Here is a 21,585-nt window from a genome sequence, read left to right as displayed (position 1 = left end):
ATATTCATCAATATTAAACTAAAGTATGTGAGGACTAGAATAAACCAGCATGAACTGGCAGTCTCAGCTACATGCATCTGTGGCCTCTGTGTTCCTGTTGCACCCCCTACTGACAGCTTAACATTTTACAGTCAGTGCTGAAAGTGTCACCACACTATGATCACAGCACTGGTAACGTTTCCCAGCTGCTCTGCACTAACCCTCTCATTCCTCTCCCTGAGCCTCTCAGGTCTCCGGCCCCCGTCTCCGCTGCTCCCAGGTGTCCAATAGACGCTGCCCTACCTGCTGGCGTTCCACTGCTTCATGTTGGTTCCGGCCCTCAGTCTGGTGTCGAGTTTTCTGCGATGGGTACCGAGGACACGCTCTCATCCCTCAAGGTGTGTCGCACTCAAGCATACTACACCAGGAAGGTCATGCACACAGTTTGTTACACAGCCTTTTACAGCTCTTTAGAGTGTATTTAAAGTCTCACGAGAACCTAAAAGGACATTCAGTGATTTAGTATGAAATCTCTGCAGCTACAACCTAATGTCATTGGATTATAAGTGTTTCATATGTGCACATCATTTTAATGTTGCAGCTGGTAAAATTTTAATTACTTTATATTTATTAGTTGATTCTATTCATATTATTCTGAATCTAGAAAGTAAATTACAACTCAAGTAATCATATAATGTAGTGGATTAAAAAGTAGAACATTATCCTCTGAACTGTAATTAATGAGAAAGTAGCAGAAAATTCAAATACTCAAGTACAAGTACCTCAAAATTGTACTTAAGTACAATATTTGAGTAAATATACTCATTTACTTTCCACCACTGTCAGGTCTGCATCTTAAACATTTGGCTATTAGGACATCCCATATGGATATCGGGCTTGAAAACTCATGTGATGACATAATGCAGTGATCACTGCACGTGTTGGGTTTATTCCCACAGCTGTAGTCTGGACGATGTTCTGTCTGTGCCCTTCAACAGCACTGCCAGTCCCCACCTCACTGGCCAGGGTTCAAACCACGTAAAAAGCAATTTATTGCCTGGTTAAAGGCCGCACCAGCTAAAGAATAACTGAAATCCAGTAGGGATGATACGGCCTACAATTATTTCTCATATGACATATTTTTCAGTCTTTCCCAGCAGTCTATAGGAATAAATCCTAATGATGTAATTACATTAGAGAGACCTGGACTGCGATAAGATGCAAGAAATGGATGGATTAGCAAATTAAAAATGATTAGTGAACTTAAGTTTCTGATTAAAATCTTCATTCGCCCATTATGAGACGACGAGCTTCCTTCCTCCAGCAGCTCGCAGTGGTGAAGGTTTGCTACAGGTCTGACGGTGCTGAAACTCAAGTCCTGCAGGCACAATCCACTGTCACAACAATCCCACTTTTTCTTTATAGTAACTCACATTAGAGAACTGCTGAGTAAACTGTGGTTTTAACGGGCTGTGGCAGAAAAAATGAATGCACATTCTGACACATTGATCCTGTATTGGTCAATTAGTAACCAGGAGGCACATCACAGTCACATTCCCATTTATTATTTTATTTGTAAGCTGTGTCCAATATACAAGCAAGACAAGAAAAGTGTCTCTATAGCAACAAAAAAAGTGATCATTCACTCCCTCTCCTGCTTTAGTTTCTGTATTTAGTACAACTCAGTGCTGTCGCATACAGAGCCTGTGCAAACTGAACGACAGCTGAGTAAACTGCAGGACACATTTCATCTGATTCATCTCTAATTTCTTCCTCACTCCTCCCGAGCTCGTGTGATTTTTCTTCTTTTTTTAAAAAGCAACTTCACATCATTTGCAAGCACATGTACATGTACAACCACGCTGTTCGTTATGATGTCATTTAGCGTCACATCACTGTGCACTGTGTGTTTTTACAAGCGTCGGGAAACAGAAGCAGAGCTGGCGATGACTTTCCCTGAATCGCCCTCATTCAGACTGAGAGCAGGCCCTGAACCAACACCACCAGCTTTGGAGCAGGCACCGATGACATCACTGTCGACCTCAAATAAAAAGTGGCCTTCGCTGTGGCATTAACTTTGAAGACGTACTTGTATGTGATCACTTTCTGGATTTATCAGCAGCTCTAACAGACATCATTCAACATTCAATAATGCAGAGTGCAGCTTTCACATCGTAAAACTCAAGGATAATTTCAGCGACAGCGTGTCTCCTTTCCCTGATCTGTTCTAGTGTTTTCAAAAGGAAATTTGCGGAAATCTATAGCGCCGAGAAACTGGTGGCCAATCACTGCAAGGCTCACCTCTCAATAGCTGTTTGTGCTTAATCATCGAGGGTGTACTGCAATCAAATGCAAATCACTCACCACAAAAAAACGTTGAGGCCACACATCTGAACAATCGGGAGAACACCAAAAGCCAGAGTCCTCAAATGCCCTCATCTGTACCAGCAAATGTTTAAAGGTCCCTAAACTGACACGTGTCTTTCACCAGACAAATGACATTTGAGATCAGAGATAAAAAACGGGATGACAAACATGCAGCATTAATTTACCAAAAAACAACCTAAGTTTATTAAGAGACAAGAATGAATGAGTATGTGGTGTTGGTGGGGTGTCAACAGCACCAACCTTTTCTCTGCATATTCTGCACTACAGACTTCATATATTACATCATTTGTATTCCCGCTCTCCATCTCCTCGTTGCAGCATCAGCTCCATGGCAGTGTTGCTCGATGTCAATCAAGCGCTGTTTGTTTTCCTTAACTGTGTCCGACCCCGTCTGGTCAAACTAGTGCTGTTTCCTCCTGAATGAGCATCCTGAGGACGGACAGAGAATATGGACGTTGTGTTTAGTTTTTTTGACTAATTATTTCGGCTCTAAACACATTTTAACAGCACTATAAACTACATGTAAAGCCTCCAAAATGTCTTTACATTTGAATCCGCAGAGACTGTGCCATGCAGGAAAAGCTGTATTAGACTGCATCATACATTTAACTCAGTACAAAGCCAGTCAATACCACAGGGAAGGGGGCTCACTGACAGGCAGATATAACAGAAAAGCGAGCAGTAAAACTCATGTTGCTTTCTGCCTTTTTCAAACACTGAATCTCCTCCAAACAAATGTTGTCAGTGCCAACAGTTGCTGCTGCACCCACAGTAACTCAAAGCTGAGCACACTCACAGGCCCTTGGTTACCACGGCAGCAGAGCCCATGATAGAGTGGGTGGGACGACGAGAGCGTCCATAAAAACAAACCTTGACCTTAAGCCCAACCAGTGCGCTAACACTGAATACAGTGCATCAACATTACTTCTACGCTCTGACTGCTGAAGCTGCTCTGATGCATCTTTGATCAAAACCAGCACACTGATCCCCGCCGGGCTCGCTCAGGTGAAACGCAAACAAAAGTCTGAATGGAAAAGCATGTGTGCTTGCAGTTGACGGTGTAGAAACAGATCAACAATGACGAATTTCTGTCACCACCACAAGAGTCACTGTATGCCTCAGCTGACACCCTGTTCATGAAGAATACAATGAGAGGGCAACACAGAGGCAAGGTGTGGCGGTCAGTTTGAGGTGTCCTGCATCCTGACCCCAACAAAATATTGGGTTTTTGGGAAATCTTGTGTAAAGTTAAGGTTCGATCATATCAGATTTTATTAATAAATTCTGTCTGTGCTGGGTGTCATTACCAGTTTCACCTGTAGGAGGCAAAAAAAAAGTGGTTTTCTAGTAATTTGATTAAACACAACTTTGTTTCGGAGTATACACTGTGTGTAGAGCATAATTGTGCAATAAGTAAGGTATTAAAACAACAGCCACCCTATGATACAAGGCTACAAGATTAGATAATGATGCAGGTGTTGTAATTCAGTGCACTGGTTTTCCTGTACCTTCTGTAAGGCGAGCTTTCCCTCCTGTGGGCTGGCAGAGGACGGTGGAACAGCCGACACACAGCACCACAGTCTGAGCGTGACTGAACACTGTGGTGATCTTATAACAACCTGCAGACAACGTAAACACACACAAATCACTGGACGGTACAAACATGGCACTGTGACACTGCACAGCCGGCTCCTCACAGAAGAACCATTGCATAACCACGCGTGCTCTGATGTTCCTGTGTCCTTGCAGCTGCTCGTGTAAAGGAGTCACTTGAAACTCATTCAACAGACAGACAGTCACAAGTGTCGCTGTATGCCTTTTTTGACACCCCCAACATTAAGGAAACAATGAAAGGGCAACACTTAAAAGGCAAATATTTTTTATTAAAGTCTAATGTAGATGTGGGAAAAGTACTTCAATTGAGTACTCCATTACATCTAGAAAATGCTAAAAACCACAAGCGATTATGGTGAAATCCTGCATTTAAGTATCCTTAATGTGGTAGTAAGGTTTACTCAGATAGCAAAAATGAAAGTACTATGTATGTTGTGTCCAAATTATGTTTAACTCAAATGTCCCTCAAGTCTGAAGTCTCAAAGTATCACTACTTTAATATGAGGCTGTAATTAGGCACAGTACTTACGTGTATTTTTTACACGTTTTGTTTTTTCTTTCTGTTATGTTAAGCTGAGGTGTCCATCGGGCTGCCACCTTAACAAACTCACCTGGACATTTGACATCCATGAAATAGGAATTGGGACACTGGACGAGTCGTTTTTTCTTGTGTCTCCGCTTTTCCTCCTCGGGGCTCGGATGCAACAGATCCTTTGCGAGCTGAAAGAAAATCACCGACAACATTTTAGATGATTTCCACTTCAGCTCCCATGATCTACACTGTCCTGAAGTCACTGTGACAGAGAGATAAATTCACGTTTGCCAACTTTGCAACGTGATCGCGGAAGGTAAAGGTCTGTGTATGTACAGCGGGAGCCGCGTGGGCTGCTGCGCTGCGCACGTGTTTCGCCATATTGTGTCCGTTTCCACGTCTTTACGTTTACAATACAGGAACACGAGGACGTTGAGAGCAACAGACACAAAAGGCTTGTACATGTCCTGTTAAATTACCCCAGGTAATATACTTTTAAACGACTGAAGGCGAGTATAAAAATCGTAGTGTTACTTACTGGCATGTCTGCGTGTCTGGACGCTCACCGGAAGATGACACTAGTGACGCACCGGAAACTCGTGGCTGACAGGAAGAGACGAGGCGGAAGTGATGAGTGCGTTAACGGGTCACTCTCAAATACTTTGGGCTGTGATTTACAGTGGAAAGGTGTGCTGTATTCTAAATAAATATTGTATTAATAAAAAGTGATTTTAAATATCCTTCAAATTTTTGTGTCCACGCTGTTGGAGAAGTCTTGGAGAGAAAATAAATAAATATATTAAAAGAAACACGTAACAAATGTATTGATTTCAAGTTAATCTGTAAGGACCCTCAATACCTCCTTGAACTAGCCAGGGTTATAAACTATTTACTCCTCTCATTATCCACCAGAACAACAAAATCGTCGTTCTGTAATAAAAGCAGTGAACAGTCATTGCCTGCAGGTGTCACTAGATCACATGTTTGCAGGACTTTCCTCGCCTGTTAGACTGGAGCTACAGTTTGTTATTGGGCAAGGTAAGCTTTATTTACATTGCACATTTATCTACGTGTCATGTGACACCTCAGACAGATAGCACTATACTGCCAAAAGTAAACAGTCTTGTGTCAACAGATTTTGTGTGCTTTAGGTAAACCACATGGTTTTATATTTACATGTCCAATTATCAAATATGAGCTGAAAGATCAGATTTCCACATACTTTGACTCATGCTGTGTATGCTGAGCTTTAGTTAGCTAAACAATATTTTTACTGTAAATTGTGGATTTTAAGCCATTATGCATAACAGTAAAAAATACCCTTTACAAATTGTTTAAACTACACACCCAGGTCAAAAAGACGGATATTTTAGTCTATTTGAAATAGAATTTAAATAAAGAAAAGTCATTACAAATACACATTGTATGTGTGACATATACTTTTAAAAAGTATACTTCCAACTAGATGTCAGAGGTTACTTTTATTGTTTGAAATAAAGAGGACACGTGAACCAGAGATTGTTTTTTTGTTTTGTTTTGTTGTTTTTTTTAAGAAATCAAAAAAAGCTGCGATTTCCGGCCTATGTTGTCAAATAACTTTTTGTATGACTGATCCGGCCAGGTTCAGTCGCTCGAGTGCCCTCAGGTGTGTGTTCGTTCTCTGGTCAAACGGCGCCATCGTGTGGTCACGCTGGGCGCCTGCAGCTCTGAGCCGCTGCTCCCATGAAGCACTCCCACTCTACGTAGCCTCTCAGCGGATTTGGGATCTGGGCCGACGGCCGAAGTGGAGTTTTGGAAGCAGAAGAAACCCGTGGGCACCCCGGCCCGTTTGTAAACGGGGTGATACTGACTGAGGGAGGAAAGCGACATGAGTCTTGATTAGATTTGGCGCTGAGGGCTGATCTGCAGTAGACAGTTCAACTTTGGATGGAGTGTATTTCTTTATCCGCGCAGTCCAAACAGAGCGCTGAGGCACTGAGGGGGATCGGAATTTACCGGTGACAAGTCTGCGAGGGGGGAAAAAAAAGGAAAAGAGGATCCACTCGTTTCATGGAGTAACTTTTAAAACAAAACTTCATTTTCGTCGCATTTCAGATCTGAAGAGCGAAGTGGATGAAAAGTGCCTCCAGAAAGCCCAAACTCCAACTCTGAGGAACAGCTCCAGCCATGGCGAAAAAGTATGATTTCCTTTTCAAACTGTTGCTCATCGGGGACAGCGGAGTGGGCAAGACATGTCTGATCATTCGTTTTGCTGAGGACAATTTCAACTCCACATACATTTCCACCATCGGTACGTTGTTTGGCTTGTAGCCTTCGACATGTCTGCACCAGCTTATGTTTGGCCTGTGTGTAACCAACGTCTGCTGAATGCTGACATTTCATTCTTCCTCTATTTGATGCCCAACACTGTACAGACTGGTTTCTCAGACTGCCTTCATGTCTGAACTGGCCCCCGCTCTCTCTTTCTCTTTCTGTTTTTTATTGTCTCTTATCTTTTCTGTCTTTTTTACTCTTGTTGGACGTGTCTCTTCCCTGACCCTCTCCCAGATCTCATTCCTCTCACTTGGCTCTCAGAAGGTCCACCCACCCTCATTCCTATCTCTCCTACCATCTCTACGTTCCCAGAGGAATGGTTGGCTTTCTGGCATGCACATTTTTCTTTTTTCTTTTTTTCCACAGGACAACCCCCCCCCACTCCCCTCCTCTGCCTCCTCGCTGTCTGTCTCTGTCAGCTTGTCCATCTGGCAGGAACTATAACAAAACTCAAAGACAGCCTGTCCTGCAGGGCGGTGCGTCTTTCCTTTCTGTCTCTTTGTGGATGGGAGTGCACTGAGGGGTCAGAACCACAGTGGGAATGACCATGAATCGGTCTCCACCCGTGTGAGGGTGACCTATATATCCTGCAGTGTGGGCGGCTGTGTTTTCAGTTCATATCTGAGGTATTTAACTCATTATCTGTCTGTTTCTGCTCCTTCCCGTCCTCTTGTTGTCTCTCAGGCATCGACTTCAAAGTAAAAACCATTGACGTGGATGGGAAGAAAGTGAAACTACAAGTCTGGTGAGAGGCATCAGTTGCTGGCTTGTGTGGAAATGCTTTGTTTAGGTGAATTTATGCAAACTGATAATGCTGAGTTGATCCGTTGACTTCCCCTGGCTCCTTTTCCTGAGAGGAAAGAGGAACCTCCCTCTTGTAGTCCAAATCAGGACTTTATGACAGGGTTTACTGTCCAAGTATGCATCACACAGGGCCGCCACAGAGAGTCACCTCATGTCAAATAAGCCCGTTGTTGCAGCAGCATGAATCCAGCTTGCTCTAGCCGTGTAAAAAGCACATATATCCTGCTTACAGCTCTAACTTCATCTTGATTTTGACTACAGTTTGCTTGGTGAGCACGCATCAGTGCACATTTTCTTACTCTGCACTGTGTGTGCGCGCTTTGTGCAGGGACACAGCAGGGCAGGAGAGGTTCAAGACCATTACGACGGCCTACTACAGAGGAGCCATGGTGAGCGCAGGACGCCTGCAGTACAAGCAGACTGGATAATCAGGCTGACATCACTGGCCCTTTGTGCTCGCTCTCTACCTTTCACTGACTCCTTAAACCCCCTCTCTGTGTCCCTCTCTCTTTGCTGTGTGCCAGGGCATCATCCTGGTTTACGACATCACGGACGAGAAGTCCTTCGAAAACATTCAGAACTGGATGAAGAGCATCAAAGAAGTGAGACTGTTTCCACTCAGCCGCAGCTAAGACAACCAGGAAAGACTTACGGATTGTGATTAGTCACTCGGATTCATGTTAGTCATGAGAATGGGCCTTTACTCACTGCAGCAGCAAGGCAGGAGCATTGAACAAGTGGTGATTTTAAAGCCAAATCACACAAAAAGCACATTTTTTTCAAGTCCCTGGATCCCTTTATTGAGTGAAAATCAACAACCTAGAATTGCTGTAAATACAGATTCAATGTCAGAACCCGTTGAAGTCGTTGTATTCAGTCATTTCAGTAGAATACCTTGAATGTAGAGACAGGTCTCCTGCACAGTGACTGTCTCTCATGTGCAGTTGAGTCTGGTTGTTTAGACTTTTAAAGATGTCTGCTTTCCTTCACTTTGAGCTCTTCTTCTGCCAAGCAAACGTTCTCACGGACAAGTGCTCGGCTTTGTCTAATCATTTAACCGCACTCCTTCTTTCCCAGAATGCATCAGCTGGAGTCAGTCGAATGTTACTAGGTAATAAGTGCGACATCGAAGCAAAGCGGAAGGTCTCCAAGGAGACAGGAGAAAAGGTGAGGTGACCCCAGCAGACACTTTATTATAGCTCATGTGTTTTGAATTAGTTTCATTAGGGGTCCAGACCCTGAACAGGGGTCACAAAACATCACAGGGGGGTCAAGAGACCTTCTTCAGTGTAAGAAAAAGAATATATGTAGGCCTGTATCTCAGTATCTCATTTCATCATTTCTGTGAGGAAAATTAAAGGAGTTTTAAAGTATAGAAATCTATTAAGTATGTGTGATTGTTAAAAAATAAAAAGACACATAATACAGACTGATATTTGTATATAAAGTTTCTAAAAATATCAGGAAAACTCATCTTTAATGCAGTATTTACAGGAAATAATCTTTTCAAACTTCATCCCAGTCACTCTTTTTACACAAACTTCTTGCAGTCTTTGTGTTGACTATTTATGTTAATTGTAGTTTATCAGTTGTTCTGCACTGTGATTATAATACATTGAAAATAATAGAAAATATTCACGAAATATGTCACTTAGTCAGGAGTTGTCACTTCACTCAATGATAGAAACAGCGTCCTTAAAGGAAAAGGTTGGGAGCCGCTGATTCAGAGAGCAGTGGGTAGATGTGAGATTTGCTCTACCATCATGCAGTAAGTAGTCAGATGTTTCACTGAGATAAAAACACAATGGAAGTGACTTTTTAAATACAGAAGGGAGTGGTTGTTTGAGGAAGGACTCGTTATTGATGCACCCACTTCACATTTACTTTTGATAAGAAGCAGGAAGTGATTATTACCCATATCCTGACCTGCTGTAATCTGGTCCGTGTCTGTTGTTGACAGCTGGCAAAAGATCATGGCATCAGGTTCTTTGAGACCAGTGCAAAGTCCAGCATCAACGTGGAGGAGGTGAGCCAGAACGTAACCGCTGACTAACAAAACACTGTCTGCACGCCTCATTAGTCTTAACCACATGATACCAACACTTTAACTTTCATTTTCTCTCACTCCTTGTCTGTTTCCTGTAGTCTTTTCTGGCCTTGGCCCGTGACATACTACAGAAATCAAGCAAGAAACCAGTAAGTCAGACCAGTCTTGTCAAACCAAATGATACCAAAGTGAAGCATTTGTTCCTCTCTGAATATAGGACTGTACGTTATTTCCTTTCTTTGTCTGTTTCCTTGTCTGACAGGGCCCCACGGGTCGAGAGGTGAAAATCACCAGCAGCACAGAGAAAAAATCCTCCAAATGTGTTCTTCTCTAGACAGAACGCAGGTCAGCACACACAAGGAAGGGCCGTACACATTTAAGAGCACAACAGGAATCACTGGGGGAAGAATACAGCACAGCGGGGTTTCTGTCGCCATCTGGTGGTTAAAAATGTCAATTACATACAGGTGCTAAACAAAGTGTACTCTGCCAGAAAAAATATGTATGGATTTCTCCTTTATTGAGGTGATCGTGCCTGTAATTTCACACTGAACATATCTTCTGCCACATCTCCTGTGACGGTCATGAAAATAGTGCAAAGTGGGCGTCCTAGATTTCACCCAGCAGTTCCCGCCATGTGTAGTTAAGATACACATCTGTATTTCCGCCTTGTGTTTCTCTGGCTTATCACCACATGATCATCAGCTACAATAGTCACTGCTTCATGTCTTATAAGAACCAGGTTTTTAAATCTTTTGTTGGTTTGATTAGCTCTGACAAAAAAAAAAAAAAAAAACACTTCTGCTTGATGGAACCGTTTGTCATGTGTGGCTTTTAGGAGCTCAGTGGCAGAAGAACAGTTTGATGGGAAGTGTTTTGATTCACACACACAGCAGGCTTCTGGTTGTAGTCTTTGACGCAACTTTTTCTAATATCCTGTTCATCTTTAATTCAAGTTGCCACAGGCATAGATCCTGTTAGGAGGTTTAAATACTGGGCAGAAATGGTACATTTGTTCATGAATAAGTCATAAAACACAAGGAGTTTGATCACTGAGATGAATTTGTTTCCCCGCAGTTTCATTGGAACCATAAATGTATGGCAGGGACGTCATGGACTGAACACGCAGCTTTAAATGTTGGCTAAAATTCTACATACATTTTATTATGTTTATGTTGTGCTCATCCTGTGAAAGCTGATGACATGTTTCACCGGTACGTTTTCTGGGAAAATGTGTGAGATGAAGAATCTGTGAGAAGCTGCCATCATGCTCTCACGTTAATGGATTTAACAATTTGTGGATGCCGGTCGTACGGAGTTGAATCTGAAACCAGCGCTGGTGATAAACAAGCATTGTTTTAACGAATGGATATAGAATGTGGAAGACAGGAATAGAGATAAGTGCAATATGAGAAGATGAGTGGAGGGATGAAAGAATGATGGATAATGCAAGTGAATGGACAGGATGTGCGCACATGCCCCTCATTTTGAATTGATTTAGTGGGTCTTGCCTTTTATCTGAAGTGCCTGATAGATCTCTTACTAAACACTATCACACATTAGCTACATCTGACATGACAGTCTCCCTGTTCAGGCAATGTCAGATCATTAGAGAGGACTCTGGCTGTACAGTAGGTGCACATCTGATTCTGACAGACATGCTGTATTTCCTGTATCTACTTTTCATGCATTTCTTTTTAGACCTTCCACGAGACTTTGTATGTAGTTTACAGTCCTGCCGCTTGCTGAATAAAACATGATGAGTTGTGATGTAGTTTGAATCTGTGTGTTGGAACAATAACAGTATGTACCGTAGCTTGGATTATCAGGACTACTGGTATGCAGCTTTTCCATGATTTAAAAAAAATGTTTTGATTTATATAGCCCCAAATCACAAATTTACCTCGAAGGGCTTTACAATCTGTACAGTATATGACATCTTCTATCCTCAGATGATCTATTCGTGTGAGGAGAAACATCCCAAAAAACCCTTAAAAGGGGAAGTAACAAGAAGAAACCTCAGGGCAAGCAGAAACAACCATAGTAGAATCAGAATATTTGAAAGATAGATTGCATACATATGAAGAATAGGGATCCAGGAAGGCTTTAATTTTGTATCATGAGGGTAGGCGCAATAAGCAATGGCTTCAACCTACAGCTTTTTGGTCATTGCTATGATCTGTTTTATGTCTTATTTTGTGTCTTTTTAACCCCTCAGATTCATTACTGTTTTCAGTTTTAATTATCTTTACCTAAAGACTGAAATAAAGATCCATTCAAGTAGTGAGGCAGCTTACAAGAGGAGAGGGTGGCTTTGTGTCTCAAGGACACTGACAGGAAATATGTCCATTGACAGGCACAGCACTGGTTAATAGACAGGCCTTAAATTAGACCAGGCACCTATGGGACACTCTCACTATAGGACCCCTTGCGCCTTCATTTTTAACTACTATCCTCCCGGTACAGCGGCCAGCACGGCCAGTTTCTTTCCCCCCCCTCATTGCTGCAGCAGCAGGAGCTGGAGCCTGTCGCTGGGCAACCGCCCCTCCTTTCCAGCATCAGCACCACGACGGTGTGCGCGCGCTCTGCCGCATCTTCAAGTTGCCTGCACGTTCTGCTGCGTGCCTTGTCATCACGCAGGGCAGGTTTGGGTTTGCAAACACGATACATTCTTCTCCCAGTGCCAGAGCTGTACCGAGGAACAGAGGAGAGGACGTGAGGGCAGCAGAGGGAGGGGCGAAGTGAAAGAAGAATCACAGATGAGCTCGGGTGGATTTAAACATGTAATCCCGGACATAGGTAGGCTATAAACTATGTTGTTATGCTCGTGTGACGCCTGGTGGGAGGCTGTGAGGTAAACGTCCGGGATACTCTCATACACACAAACACACGGGCTGAACGGGATGCCCGCGTGACTGCAGGGAGGAAAGAGGCGGCGGAGGTGGAGGAGGAGGAGGAGGGGGGAACTCTAGGTGCCTGTGTGGACCACCGCAAACCCCCCGAGGTGGAGTTGTCAAAGATCGAAACCTGTGAGGAAAGAAACATTCCAGCCCGGCCGCTATTTTTGGTGCAGTTTGAAAATCGATGGAGGATCTTTATTTCCTGTTCATGTCGAGGTAATTGGTCCCGCTTCCCGACCCAACCGATGTGATCTTGGCGCTTTGATCTCTTCGTCTTTTTCTTTTCCGTGACCACGATGAGGACCTAACATAAGGTCGCGGGAGGGGAGCGCACATGTTTCGGATGTTGCTCCTCCTGAGTGGACGCACGGACTGACCGGCTCATGTCATCTCTGCTGGCGGGGGGGAGGGGGTGAAACAACGAGGGATCAGCTGCTTTCTTTGGGATGCTTGAATATTTGCGGCCTGCTCGGGTCTCCAGTTACCGCAATGCCACTGGCGAGAGGAGGGAGAGGTGGAAGGCAGGAGATGGAGAGGCGGGAGAAGCACAAAGCAAATGAGTATCACAAGGATGACTAGGTTGCAAAAACTATTCCCATTTGTGTGAATGCATTTTAATAAGAGAGGGAACTGGTGTATTGACCGTACTCTATAGGCGGCCTGTGAACTGCATGGGGTGAAACAGACACTGTATTGACTGAGGCTATCTTAGTATCATGGCTGAAACATCAAATGAGGTGAGTACGGTGGCTGTGAGTGTGTAGTGGCTGCTCAATTCTCAACTTTCTGCTGACAAAGTTCTTGGACTCTCTGGACTACAGTGCGCACCATGGGGCATTGCGCAGAAGCTATGGCACCTGCCAGTGGAGAGCTTGGTGCATAATTCTGACAGAGTGGAGTTCTGAAGCCAGCATTTATGTCTCTCCCTCTTCTGCTCTCCCGCACGCCTACCCACACAGCTGAGCTTTATTTTATGAACTCAGAGTAAGTGTGAAACTCCTCCCAGCCTCCTCCACACACGAGCCTAACATGCCATCTCCGTCAGACTCCAGCAGCGTGGCTTCGGCCTCGGGGTCTCGAGGCTGGTCTGACAGCCGCAGAGGCATGTCGGGCCGGGGGCCAGGTGGGGCACGGCTCCTCCTCTACCTGGGGCTGTGCCACCTGGGCCTAGGGGCCATGGTCCTGGCCTTCTCGTTCACCAGCATGGCCTTCACCTCCTCAGCGCGTGTGAGGCAGTCCTGTCCATTCTGGGCCGGCTTCTTTGTAAGTGTAAATCTGACTGGAAACATTCAGTACTGATTTAACAAAAGAGAACCAGAAGAGGGTGATTTCTGATGTATGTGGTGTCTGCAGGTGGTCGCATCAGGGATAGTGGGAATCATCTCATGGAGGAGACCTCTGACGCTGGTGGTATGTATATTTCCATCTCACAAGAGGAGCATTGAAGTCTCTTAGCTATAGGTGTAAAACCACATACCATGCAGCAATGCTGGATCACCAGGTTCTACACTTACGAGTTCTTCTTCTCTGGCTGAATATTTATCAGTGAAATATACCTGCTGTAGTCTTCGGTTGGAAGGATAAAACTACGGCACACTCTTGCTCGCATGGGCCAAGTTTTGACATCCTGCTCTAAATCAAAACATGGCTCTGTGCTCCTCTGCAGGTGTCACTGTTCATGCTGCTGTCTGCAGTGTGTGTGATCCTCAGTCTGGCCGGCTCCATGCTCTCCTGTCAGAACGCACAGATGGTCAAGTCTATGCTCACCTGCCAGGTACACAACATTATGCAAGTGTTGTCTCCTGCCTCATGCTGAAATGCCCTTCCAGCCAGATGCATGGGGAACGTGCCAGGAATAACTGTGAATGTGTTTTTAGCGTGCAGTTCAGTGCTTCACACCAATCCTCTGTGTGTAGGTGGAGAATGGTCTGTGTGCGTGTTGCGTGCCCACTCACCCCTGCTCCATCACGGCGGAGGAGACCCTGGTCCTCTACCTGAATGCTGACTGTCACTCAGTCAGACATCAGCTGAAGGTGGGCGGGATGTGTCTATGTCCTGGAGACACAAATGATTTTTTTCATCATCCATGAAAGGAAAAGTTTTTAAGGTCTGTCTTAAAACAGTAAAACAGTCAGGCGCTCATATGGACACTGAAAAAAGTTTTGCTTGCTGTAATCTTTCCACCGGTTCATACTGGCCATTAAATGATTTCAGTGTCCTCAAGTCTTTGTTTTGTGCAAAAATGTATTCAAAGGTTTATCTGATAATAATATGAAGCCTCAGCAGTTTGAGTAAGTGGATGTCCTCCAAAGTTAGTGTGTTTTAAGACAGATTTGAAAAACCTCTCCTTTAAATCTGACATTTTTCTACCAATAAAATGCTAAATATGTTGTCAGATTTAGACTTTCTGAATATGTATTTCTCCACAGGACCTTTTGTTCAGCGCATGTGGTCTCAGCATTCTCTCCACCATCATCTGTACTCTGTCCACTGTGACCTGCAGTATCCACATATTCTCCCTGGACCTTGTGCACCTGGTGAGTGCGGACGCAGCACATTTTACACCAGTCTGGCTCTTTTTTCCACACAAATGACGAGTACCCAGCAGTAAACTACACTGCTGCATTCAGGGATTAAGGTTTACATTTGAGAACAGACTGTACTGATGTGGACGCCCTTTTCATCTATCCGTTGGATATGTTCCCCTTTGTCCCTGCCTAGCTGGCTCCACATCGCTCTCGTTCAGTCAACCCAGAATGCACTACTCCTCAGGACGCCTTCCTGACCAACATCATGGACTTTGAGGAGTTTGTCCCACCCATCCCTCCGCCCCCCTACTATCCTCCTGAGTACACCTGCAGCTCTGAAACAGATGCTCAGAGGTACCACACACACACACACACATATGTATAGATAGATAGATAGATAGATAGATAGATAGATAGATAGATAGATAGATAGATATAGTGGAAGGAAATGATTTGTGTGATATTTTTGTATTAACATCTAGCATCACCTATAATGGCTCCATGGAGAGCCCGGTTCCCCTCTACCCCACTGACTGCCCCCCTCCTTATGAAGCTGTGATTGGACAAAGAGCTGCAAGCCAGGTGAGTGTGCGTGTTTGTTTGTGTATGTGTGTCTTACATGTGATCTCTCCGCTGCCTATGCTGATCCTTGTCTATGTTGACTGTCAAGGCAACAGTGTTTGACCCCCATGGCACTGAGCTGTCTGGAGAGAGAGGAACTTCTACTGCCTTCAGCGGAGAAGGTGAGAAATCATCACATGTCACAGTTTCGCTTCAGAGATCTAATCAGCTTTATTGGTTTACACATACAAGGATGAATTTGAAGTTTCTCTCAGTGTTACACACAGAACAAAGCTGAACTAAATAGGTGAAAATAAACATAGGACTATTATGTACATACAAACAGGTAAAACAAACTATTGAATAGATAAATAAAAAGCAACAAAGAACAACAACATACGTTCATGTTGTTTATGTTTCTATCAATTGTAAACAATAAAAATAGGGCAAATGAATACATATTGAATGGGTAATGTAATAGATTGCATTGTATACATGAAGTGGCTGGTTATGTACAGTATATGCATGTAAACATGTCTATATATAGTATTTACAGTCAATGATAGCAGAGAGCACAACACAGAGGCTGCCGTCTGTGGTATTATATTCACTTGAACTTGTTTAAAGGAGCATTATGATTAAGTAAAAAATTAAAGCTGGTGGTAACATGATGATTTTGGGGAACATGATTTTTCACAATTAATTAATAGACTGAAAATTATTCAAATTTTTTTTTACAAGCAAATAATAATACATAGTTCTTATATAGTGCTTTTCAGGGTACTCAAAGATGCTGCACAAAAAATAAAAACACTGAAATAAGGAGAAAAGGAATAATTGTCATTTATCAAGCAGTGATTCTAAACATTCGCTGATGTGAGGATTTGCTTGGTTTTCAATAATGTTGTAGACCAAACAATCACTTGACTGACCCACTAAATAATCAATATATTTATCGATAGTGAAAGCAGAAGTTAGTTCCGTACCTTATTTAACATATGCCACCAAATGAACAACCTCAGCTGTCGATGAGGTTTTAAAATGTCTACAGTGTGCTTGTAGGAAATTTGGGGATTTGGAGTTTAGACACGGTATCAAAATCAGGAAGTGTATGTTTACACAACAATAACTGCATAAATTAGAACTGTGACACACAGCACAGCAACAATACTTTTTCATCCAAAGAAATGAGCAGTTAATTAAAGACAGTTACTCTTTACAGTGTTTTAAGGCGGTATAAACAGTTAAACTAACTTCATAATAAAGGATTACCTTTTTTCATTAGTGTCCATGGACAGTGGATCTCTGCTCATGTCAGAGATTGTGGACATCCCTGATGATTCCTCCCCCTCTGAGGACTCGTGTCTGATGGAGGTTGGGCTAAGGATCCAGGGTGAGAGGGGCAACAGGGGTGAAGGGGGAGAAGGAGGAGATGGAGGGGAGTACATCAGCTTTCGTGGCCCCGCGTCTCAGACGCCAGAGAGTCCTCTGGCAGGAGGGCCGAGAGCCAGGCGCTTCCTCAGAGGAGAGAGGTCCAACTCCTGCTCTTCACCCAGCACAGCGACTACCACGTACAGGTGAGGACAAACACACACACACACACATACACACACACGATTTAATAAAATAAGGACTCTACAGTCGCTCACCATAGAGAAGGCATATTGGGAAATAAACTCGAGTTAACGCAGACATTGAAATCAAAAATTGAGCCTGTAATATTGTTCTTCCACCCGCTTCTGTTTTGTCCTGCAGGTCTCCAGTATTGCGCCGCCAGGCCATGCTAGCTAGTAGCTGTTCCCAACTGGAAGCAATAGGGGTTTCCGCCTCTCAACAGCGATCCTCCATCCCAGAGTTTCGAGTTCACCCCTGCACTCCCTCACACCAAGGAGCTGCCCCAACCTTCTCTGCTCCTCCCATTTCACCCTCCTCAGCTGCCAGGGAGCAGAGCGGCGGGCAGGGGCACGGACCAGCCCTCCTGGTACAACCGCTGTACCTTCGACGAAGGGCTGGGGGGAGTGAGAAGGATGGAGAAGGTGTAAGAAGGGACAGCGACGGGCTCCTACGTCTTGTGCGGTCACACAGTGAGCCAGGCCTCGGCTCCTCCACTGACACAGGTAGGTCAGACGCGAATATGAGCACATCTCGTGCATTACTAGTTCAGTGTCCATAACCTGTCCCTCTATGTCCTCTTCTCTAGTTGACTTTGGCTCTGGAGGCAGTAAGGTATCTATAGACACAGGTAAGAGTCACCACTGTCTCTCTCTCTCTTTCTCATTTCACCTCTGAGCAGTTAAGGGCAAAAAAAAGCTGTTCTGATGAGATATAATTAAAAACATTTGCACCTAATGTCCATCACTTATCAAATCCTACTGCAGATTTGAACACTGGAGACAAATCTGTCCTAATGTGCGTGGAATTCATGAAACTCTTCCTCAGCATCTAAATGAGCAGTGATACAATAACGTGCCTCACCAGGTCCTCATTTACATTTTATGTTCAAATGATACGTTATGAATGTTGTCATGCAACATAGCAAAAACATCTGCAGTGGTTACTGGGCTTCACGGTAATTCCTCAATCTGATCGTGCATCTTTGAGAGTTTAAGTAGCCTAGTTTGTACTTTTCATGGTAGATCAACTACTGACTTACATTTCACCACAAAATCATGTACTCTTATTCTTTGTTGCAAAACATAATGACAATCTGGCAAATCACAGTATGACTACACTTTGTCCAAAAAGAAATTGATAAAGACGGGAATTAATAAAGACAGATTAAGATCAGATGTAGCACTTCTGGGCCTCTCGGCCATTTTTCTGCTGCCAGCTTACACACAGAGGGTTTGTGTATTCTGAGCTATTTTGTCAGGACTTAGTCCATGGCTGCTTTGTTTTGTTTTCTTATCAACTTCTATCTTTAACTCCTTGCCATGAAGCTCTGCAGGGGGAAGCTGTTATCATGTTTCCTTCTTTTCTCCCTTTTTAATGTAGTTAAGGAGTTCAATTTAGCATTGGAACTTTTGCTTTTTATATAGTTTATTCAGTATTGTGCTCTTATTTAAAATCAGGACTGCTTGGTCTGACTCTCCCTGAATTTCAACTTAAGCTTCTGAATCCAGCAATAAAAGAATGAGAAAATGTACAAACTGATTCCTTCCTTCATCCTCTCTCCCCTGGATCAGTTTGGGATTGTAACAGAATTATAACTTGATAAAATATGAAAGTCAAAATTGCTTTCTTTTTCTCCAAATCCATCTCTCAAAGGTCCATCTTCTGAGGCATGTCTGTTGCCCCGCACCTCTTTGCCTCCTGCAGCAGCGCTGCCAAGGAAAGGCAGCATGAAATCAGCAGCCACAGGTGTGCAGGTCCCCTCCAAACCTCCCCCCACCTCACCACTGCGTTTACCTAAAGACTGCCACCGTTCCCTGGGAGACCTTAAGGTGAGTCTGAAAACTGCAGATGGAAAATACAGAAGCAACACTTCCCATAAGTCTTAGCAAAAGCTGGACTATTGTTTCATCTTTCATCTTCTGATCTTTTCACATTTCCTTCAGGTGACTCGGGGTTTGGTGGCTCGCTTCCTGCAGCGCTCTAAACGCAACCTGTCACCCTCCTCTGAGCATGCTGGGAGCACAGGGCAGGGGCCTAAGAGGAGGAGTGGTGCTGAGGGCACCGCCACCAACCACCTGCCCTTGGAACAAGTATGACAGTTCTGATTAAGCTGTTTTACTTCCCCCTATCTCCAGACCACTACATCAGCATAGTTCAGCTCCTGCAAGTAATGCCATCTGCTCCTTGTTTACATTTCTGCTCTATGAAATCATCCGCAGGTGTTGCTGACCCCATGGAACACCAACCGGGGACAGCCCAACCATCACCCTCATCGCCGTGGGCACCACCACTCCCACAGTGACAGTCGACACAACCGGCACCTCGGAGGTCGGGTACCAGAGGGGATCCACCTGCGCAGCTGTGGAGATTTGAGCTCCTCCTCTGCGTCACTCCGCCGATTGGTGACACCCCATCCACCACATGGGTCATCGGGAGCTCTCTACTCAGAGTCTGCACTGTGAGGAGGAGAGGAGGGTGAAGGAGGAAGATAGGAGGCATGCGAGTTGTAAGGAAAGGTTGTATGGAAGATGGTGATGGGAGGACATCAGGCAGTTTAGTGGAGGTATCTGACAGTCTTCCCTCCTTTTCCACTTTGTCACCTCTGTTTCCTGAAGCCAGCTGAGCAAATGGCCTTATTCTGTGGTGCTCTTTGTCACTCGGAACATCAGCCTCGAGATCACACTCTTTCACTGTTCAACACCAGTGAAACGGTCACTAGATACTTATTTCTGGGCGGCGTTTCAGCGAGACAACCAACCAGAGGCATCTTTTCTGCTGTATTCTCCTCTCCCTCTCTCCATACTCATCTGGAAACTTCTGTTCCTCAACTGGACTGGAGACAGACCTCAACGAGCGTTCATGCTACAAGACGCACTTACATGTACATTCAGTCAATTACATAATTATGGGTTGCAATATGCTTCTGGCCATTTTGTACATTGCTATTCATCCACAGGATCGCTCAGGTGAGGTGATCATGAAAATCCTTATTTTGTCTTCCATTGATGAAAAAATGCATCTCGATAAACATATAGTTAGCTGAGTACAATGTAAGATAAACAGATGAGGTTGCACATGAGGACAAACGCTCTCACATGGAAAACCCTTACCTGAGTTGCTAATTTTGCCTTTTTCTTTTTGCAATTCAGATTCCCGCTGTCTCCATGCTTTCCCACCTCCACATTGGCTTAAAAAAAAAAAAAAAAAAAAAAAGGCAGCCAGCATTTTTAACACTGACGTTACTGCACGCCACAGACACATGCTCAGCCTTTGAAATGTATTATCTGTGGGTGGCCCCTGGATACGTTGGTTTGATTTGCATATGTGCATGTTTTTGCTACAGTCTCCCAAATACAGCAGGAACCTTGTGCATTCAACCCTGACCGTCTGTGTAACTAAGTAACATGTCCTCAGAATGTCTTTATCTGCATGTTTTGACAATGCTTCTTACTTTTTTTCCTTCTTGCACCCAAGACCTATGATAGTAGCCATTTGAAATGTGTTTGTGTTAATAGGTAGCTGAAGGTGAAGGTCAGAGTCAAAGATGCGCAATGCTCCCAAAGTTTTCTGCCAGATGGCTCCAAACATGCCTCTGCATCCTAATTTGATTTTGATAGGTTTTGAAATTGTTTCAAGCGCACAGGTATATCTGTGACACTGGCTAAAGCGGCCTGATCCTGTAAGATAAAGAAGTGTGAATTGCACTGCGACTCTGATGACAGGAAGAGTCTCTTGCAATAAATGTACAGACAAATTTGTTACAAGGTTGGGCACACTATGTGTTGGCACGGGTTCTCTTGTGGATGGGTGGTTCAATGAAAAAAAAAAGTCTTACTGCTGACAGTCCAGTGACAGTGAGCATAGATGCGCCTGGCAGCTCTGGATACTGGATTTTGAAGGGTATCAATATTTGTGTCAGATTGAAGTTTTTTCTTTGGAAAGTCTTTTTTGGCGTGCTCACTAAGTGATGATATTGATTCCATATCGGTAAAAGGCACATTTTGGATACACTCATATGTATGTAACTAATTTTAAAAATTTACACGCATACACACCCCCTTATTAAGGCACTGAGCTGTATTTCTACCTCCTGTCTTGCATAAAACATTATTTATTTGAAGAAATGTATATCTGTATGGCAGGCTTAACAGGATAGAGCCTTGAAACCTGAATAATAAATGTATCTAAATATGACACCTATTCCAGATTTTAAATGCAGTGTCAATGGCAAAACTTTCAATGCAAGTTATGTATTTCAAAATATGAAATAAATGATAGACATCAAATAAAAATACCTATGTTGAT

The 21,585-nt window shown here is 43.8% G+C and overlaps 3 protein-coding genes and 1 non-coding gene across 5 annotated transcripts; 2 read left to right on the top strand and 2 right to left on the bottom strand.

Annotated features, from left to right (window-relative positions):
- Positions 1-1,522: 1,522 nt before the first annotated feature.
- rps27.2 (ribosomal protein S27, isoform 2) lies at positions 1,523-5,110 on the bottom strand. 2 transcript variants are annotated; one of them, XM_076738043.1, is made up of 4 exons: positions 5,052-5,110; positions 4,593-4,701; positions 3,876-3,986; positions 1,523-2,796 (listed from the first exon to the last, which is right to left on the bottom strand). In XM_076738043.1, the coding sequence occupies exons 1-4, from the start codon at positions 5,055-5,057 to the stop codon at positions 2,768-2,770; spliced, it is 255 nt and encodes an 84-aa protein (XP_076594158.1). In that variant the 5' UTR covers positions 5,058-5,110; the 3' UTR covers positions 1,523-2,767. The 2 variants fall into 2 exon arrangements, with proteins under 2 accessions (XP_076594158.1, XP_076594157.1); XM_076738042.1 differs by lacking the exon at positions 5,052-5,110 and having other exon boundaries at positions 4,593-4,740.
- LOC143325322 (small nucleolar RNA SNORA13) lies at positions 4,103-4,239 on the bottom strand. Its single transcript, XR_013077523.1, has one exon. It is a non-coding gene; the product is annotated as a small nucleolar RNA SNORA13 (small nucleolar RNA).
- Positions 5,111-6,205: 1,095 nt separating the features above from the next.
- rab13 (RAB13, member RAS oncogene family) lies at positions 6,206-11,451 on the top strand. Its single transcript, XM_076738095.1, has 8 exons — positions 6,206-6,803; positions 7,511-7,571; positions 7,959-8,019; positions 8,155-8,232; positions 8,708-8,797; positions 9,591-9,656; positions 9,776-9,826; positions 9,940-11,451. Exons 1-8 carry the CDS (start codon positions 6,680-6,682, stop codon positions 10,009-10,011), a joined length of 603 nt encoding a protein of 200 aa, XP_076594210.1. The 5' UTR covers positions 6,206-6,679; the 3' UTR covers positions 10,012-11,451.
- A 905-nt stretch (positions 11,452-12,356) lies between these two features.
- On the top strand, positions 12,357-21,574 carry fam189b (family with sequence similarity 189 member B). The gene is made up of 14 exons (XM_076736817.1): positions 12,357-13,840; positions 13,931-13,987; positions 14,244-14,351; positions 14,494-14,610; positions 15,007-15,114; positions 15,299-15,459; positions 15,588-15,687; positions 15,776-15,848; positions 16,952-17,243; positions 17,422-17,783; positions 17,867-17,908; positions 18,934-19,109; positions 19,224-19,370; positions 19,500-21,574. The coding sequence occupies exons 1-14, from the start codon at positions 13,607-13,609 to the stop codon at positions 19,740-19,742; spliced, it is 2,220 nt and encodes a 739-aa protein (XP_076592932.1). The 5' UTR covers positions 12,357-13,606; the 3' UTR covers positions 19,743-21,574.
- The last annotated feature ends 11 nt before the right edge of the window (positions 21,575-21,585 follow it).

The sequence above is a fragment of the Chaetodon auriga genome, chromosome 8 (assembly GCF_051107435.1).
Source record: "Chaetodon auriga isolate fChaAug3 chromosome 8, fChaAug3.hap1, whole genome shotgun sequence".
Classification (NCBI taxonomy): domain Eukaryota; kingdom Metazoa; phylum Chordata; class Actinopteri; order Chaetodontiformes; family Chaetodontidae; genus Chaetodon; species Chaetodon auriga.
Note: the sequence above shows the minus strand (reverse complement) of the source record. Positions and strands in the feature narration are given on the sequence as shown.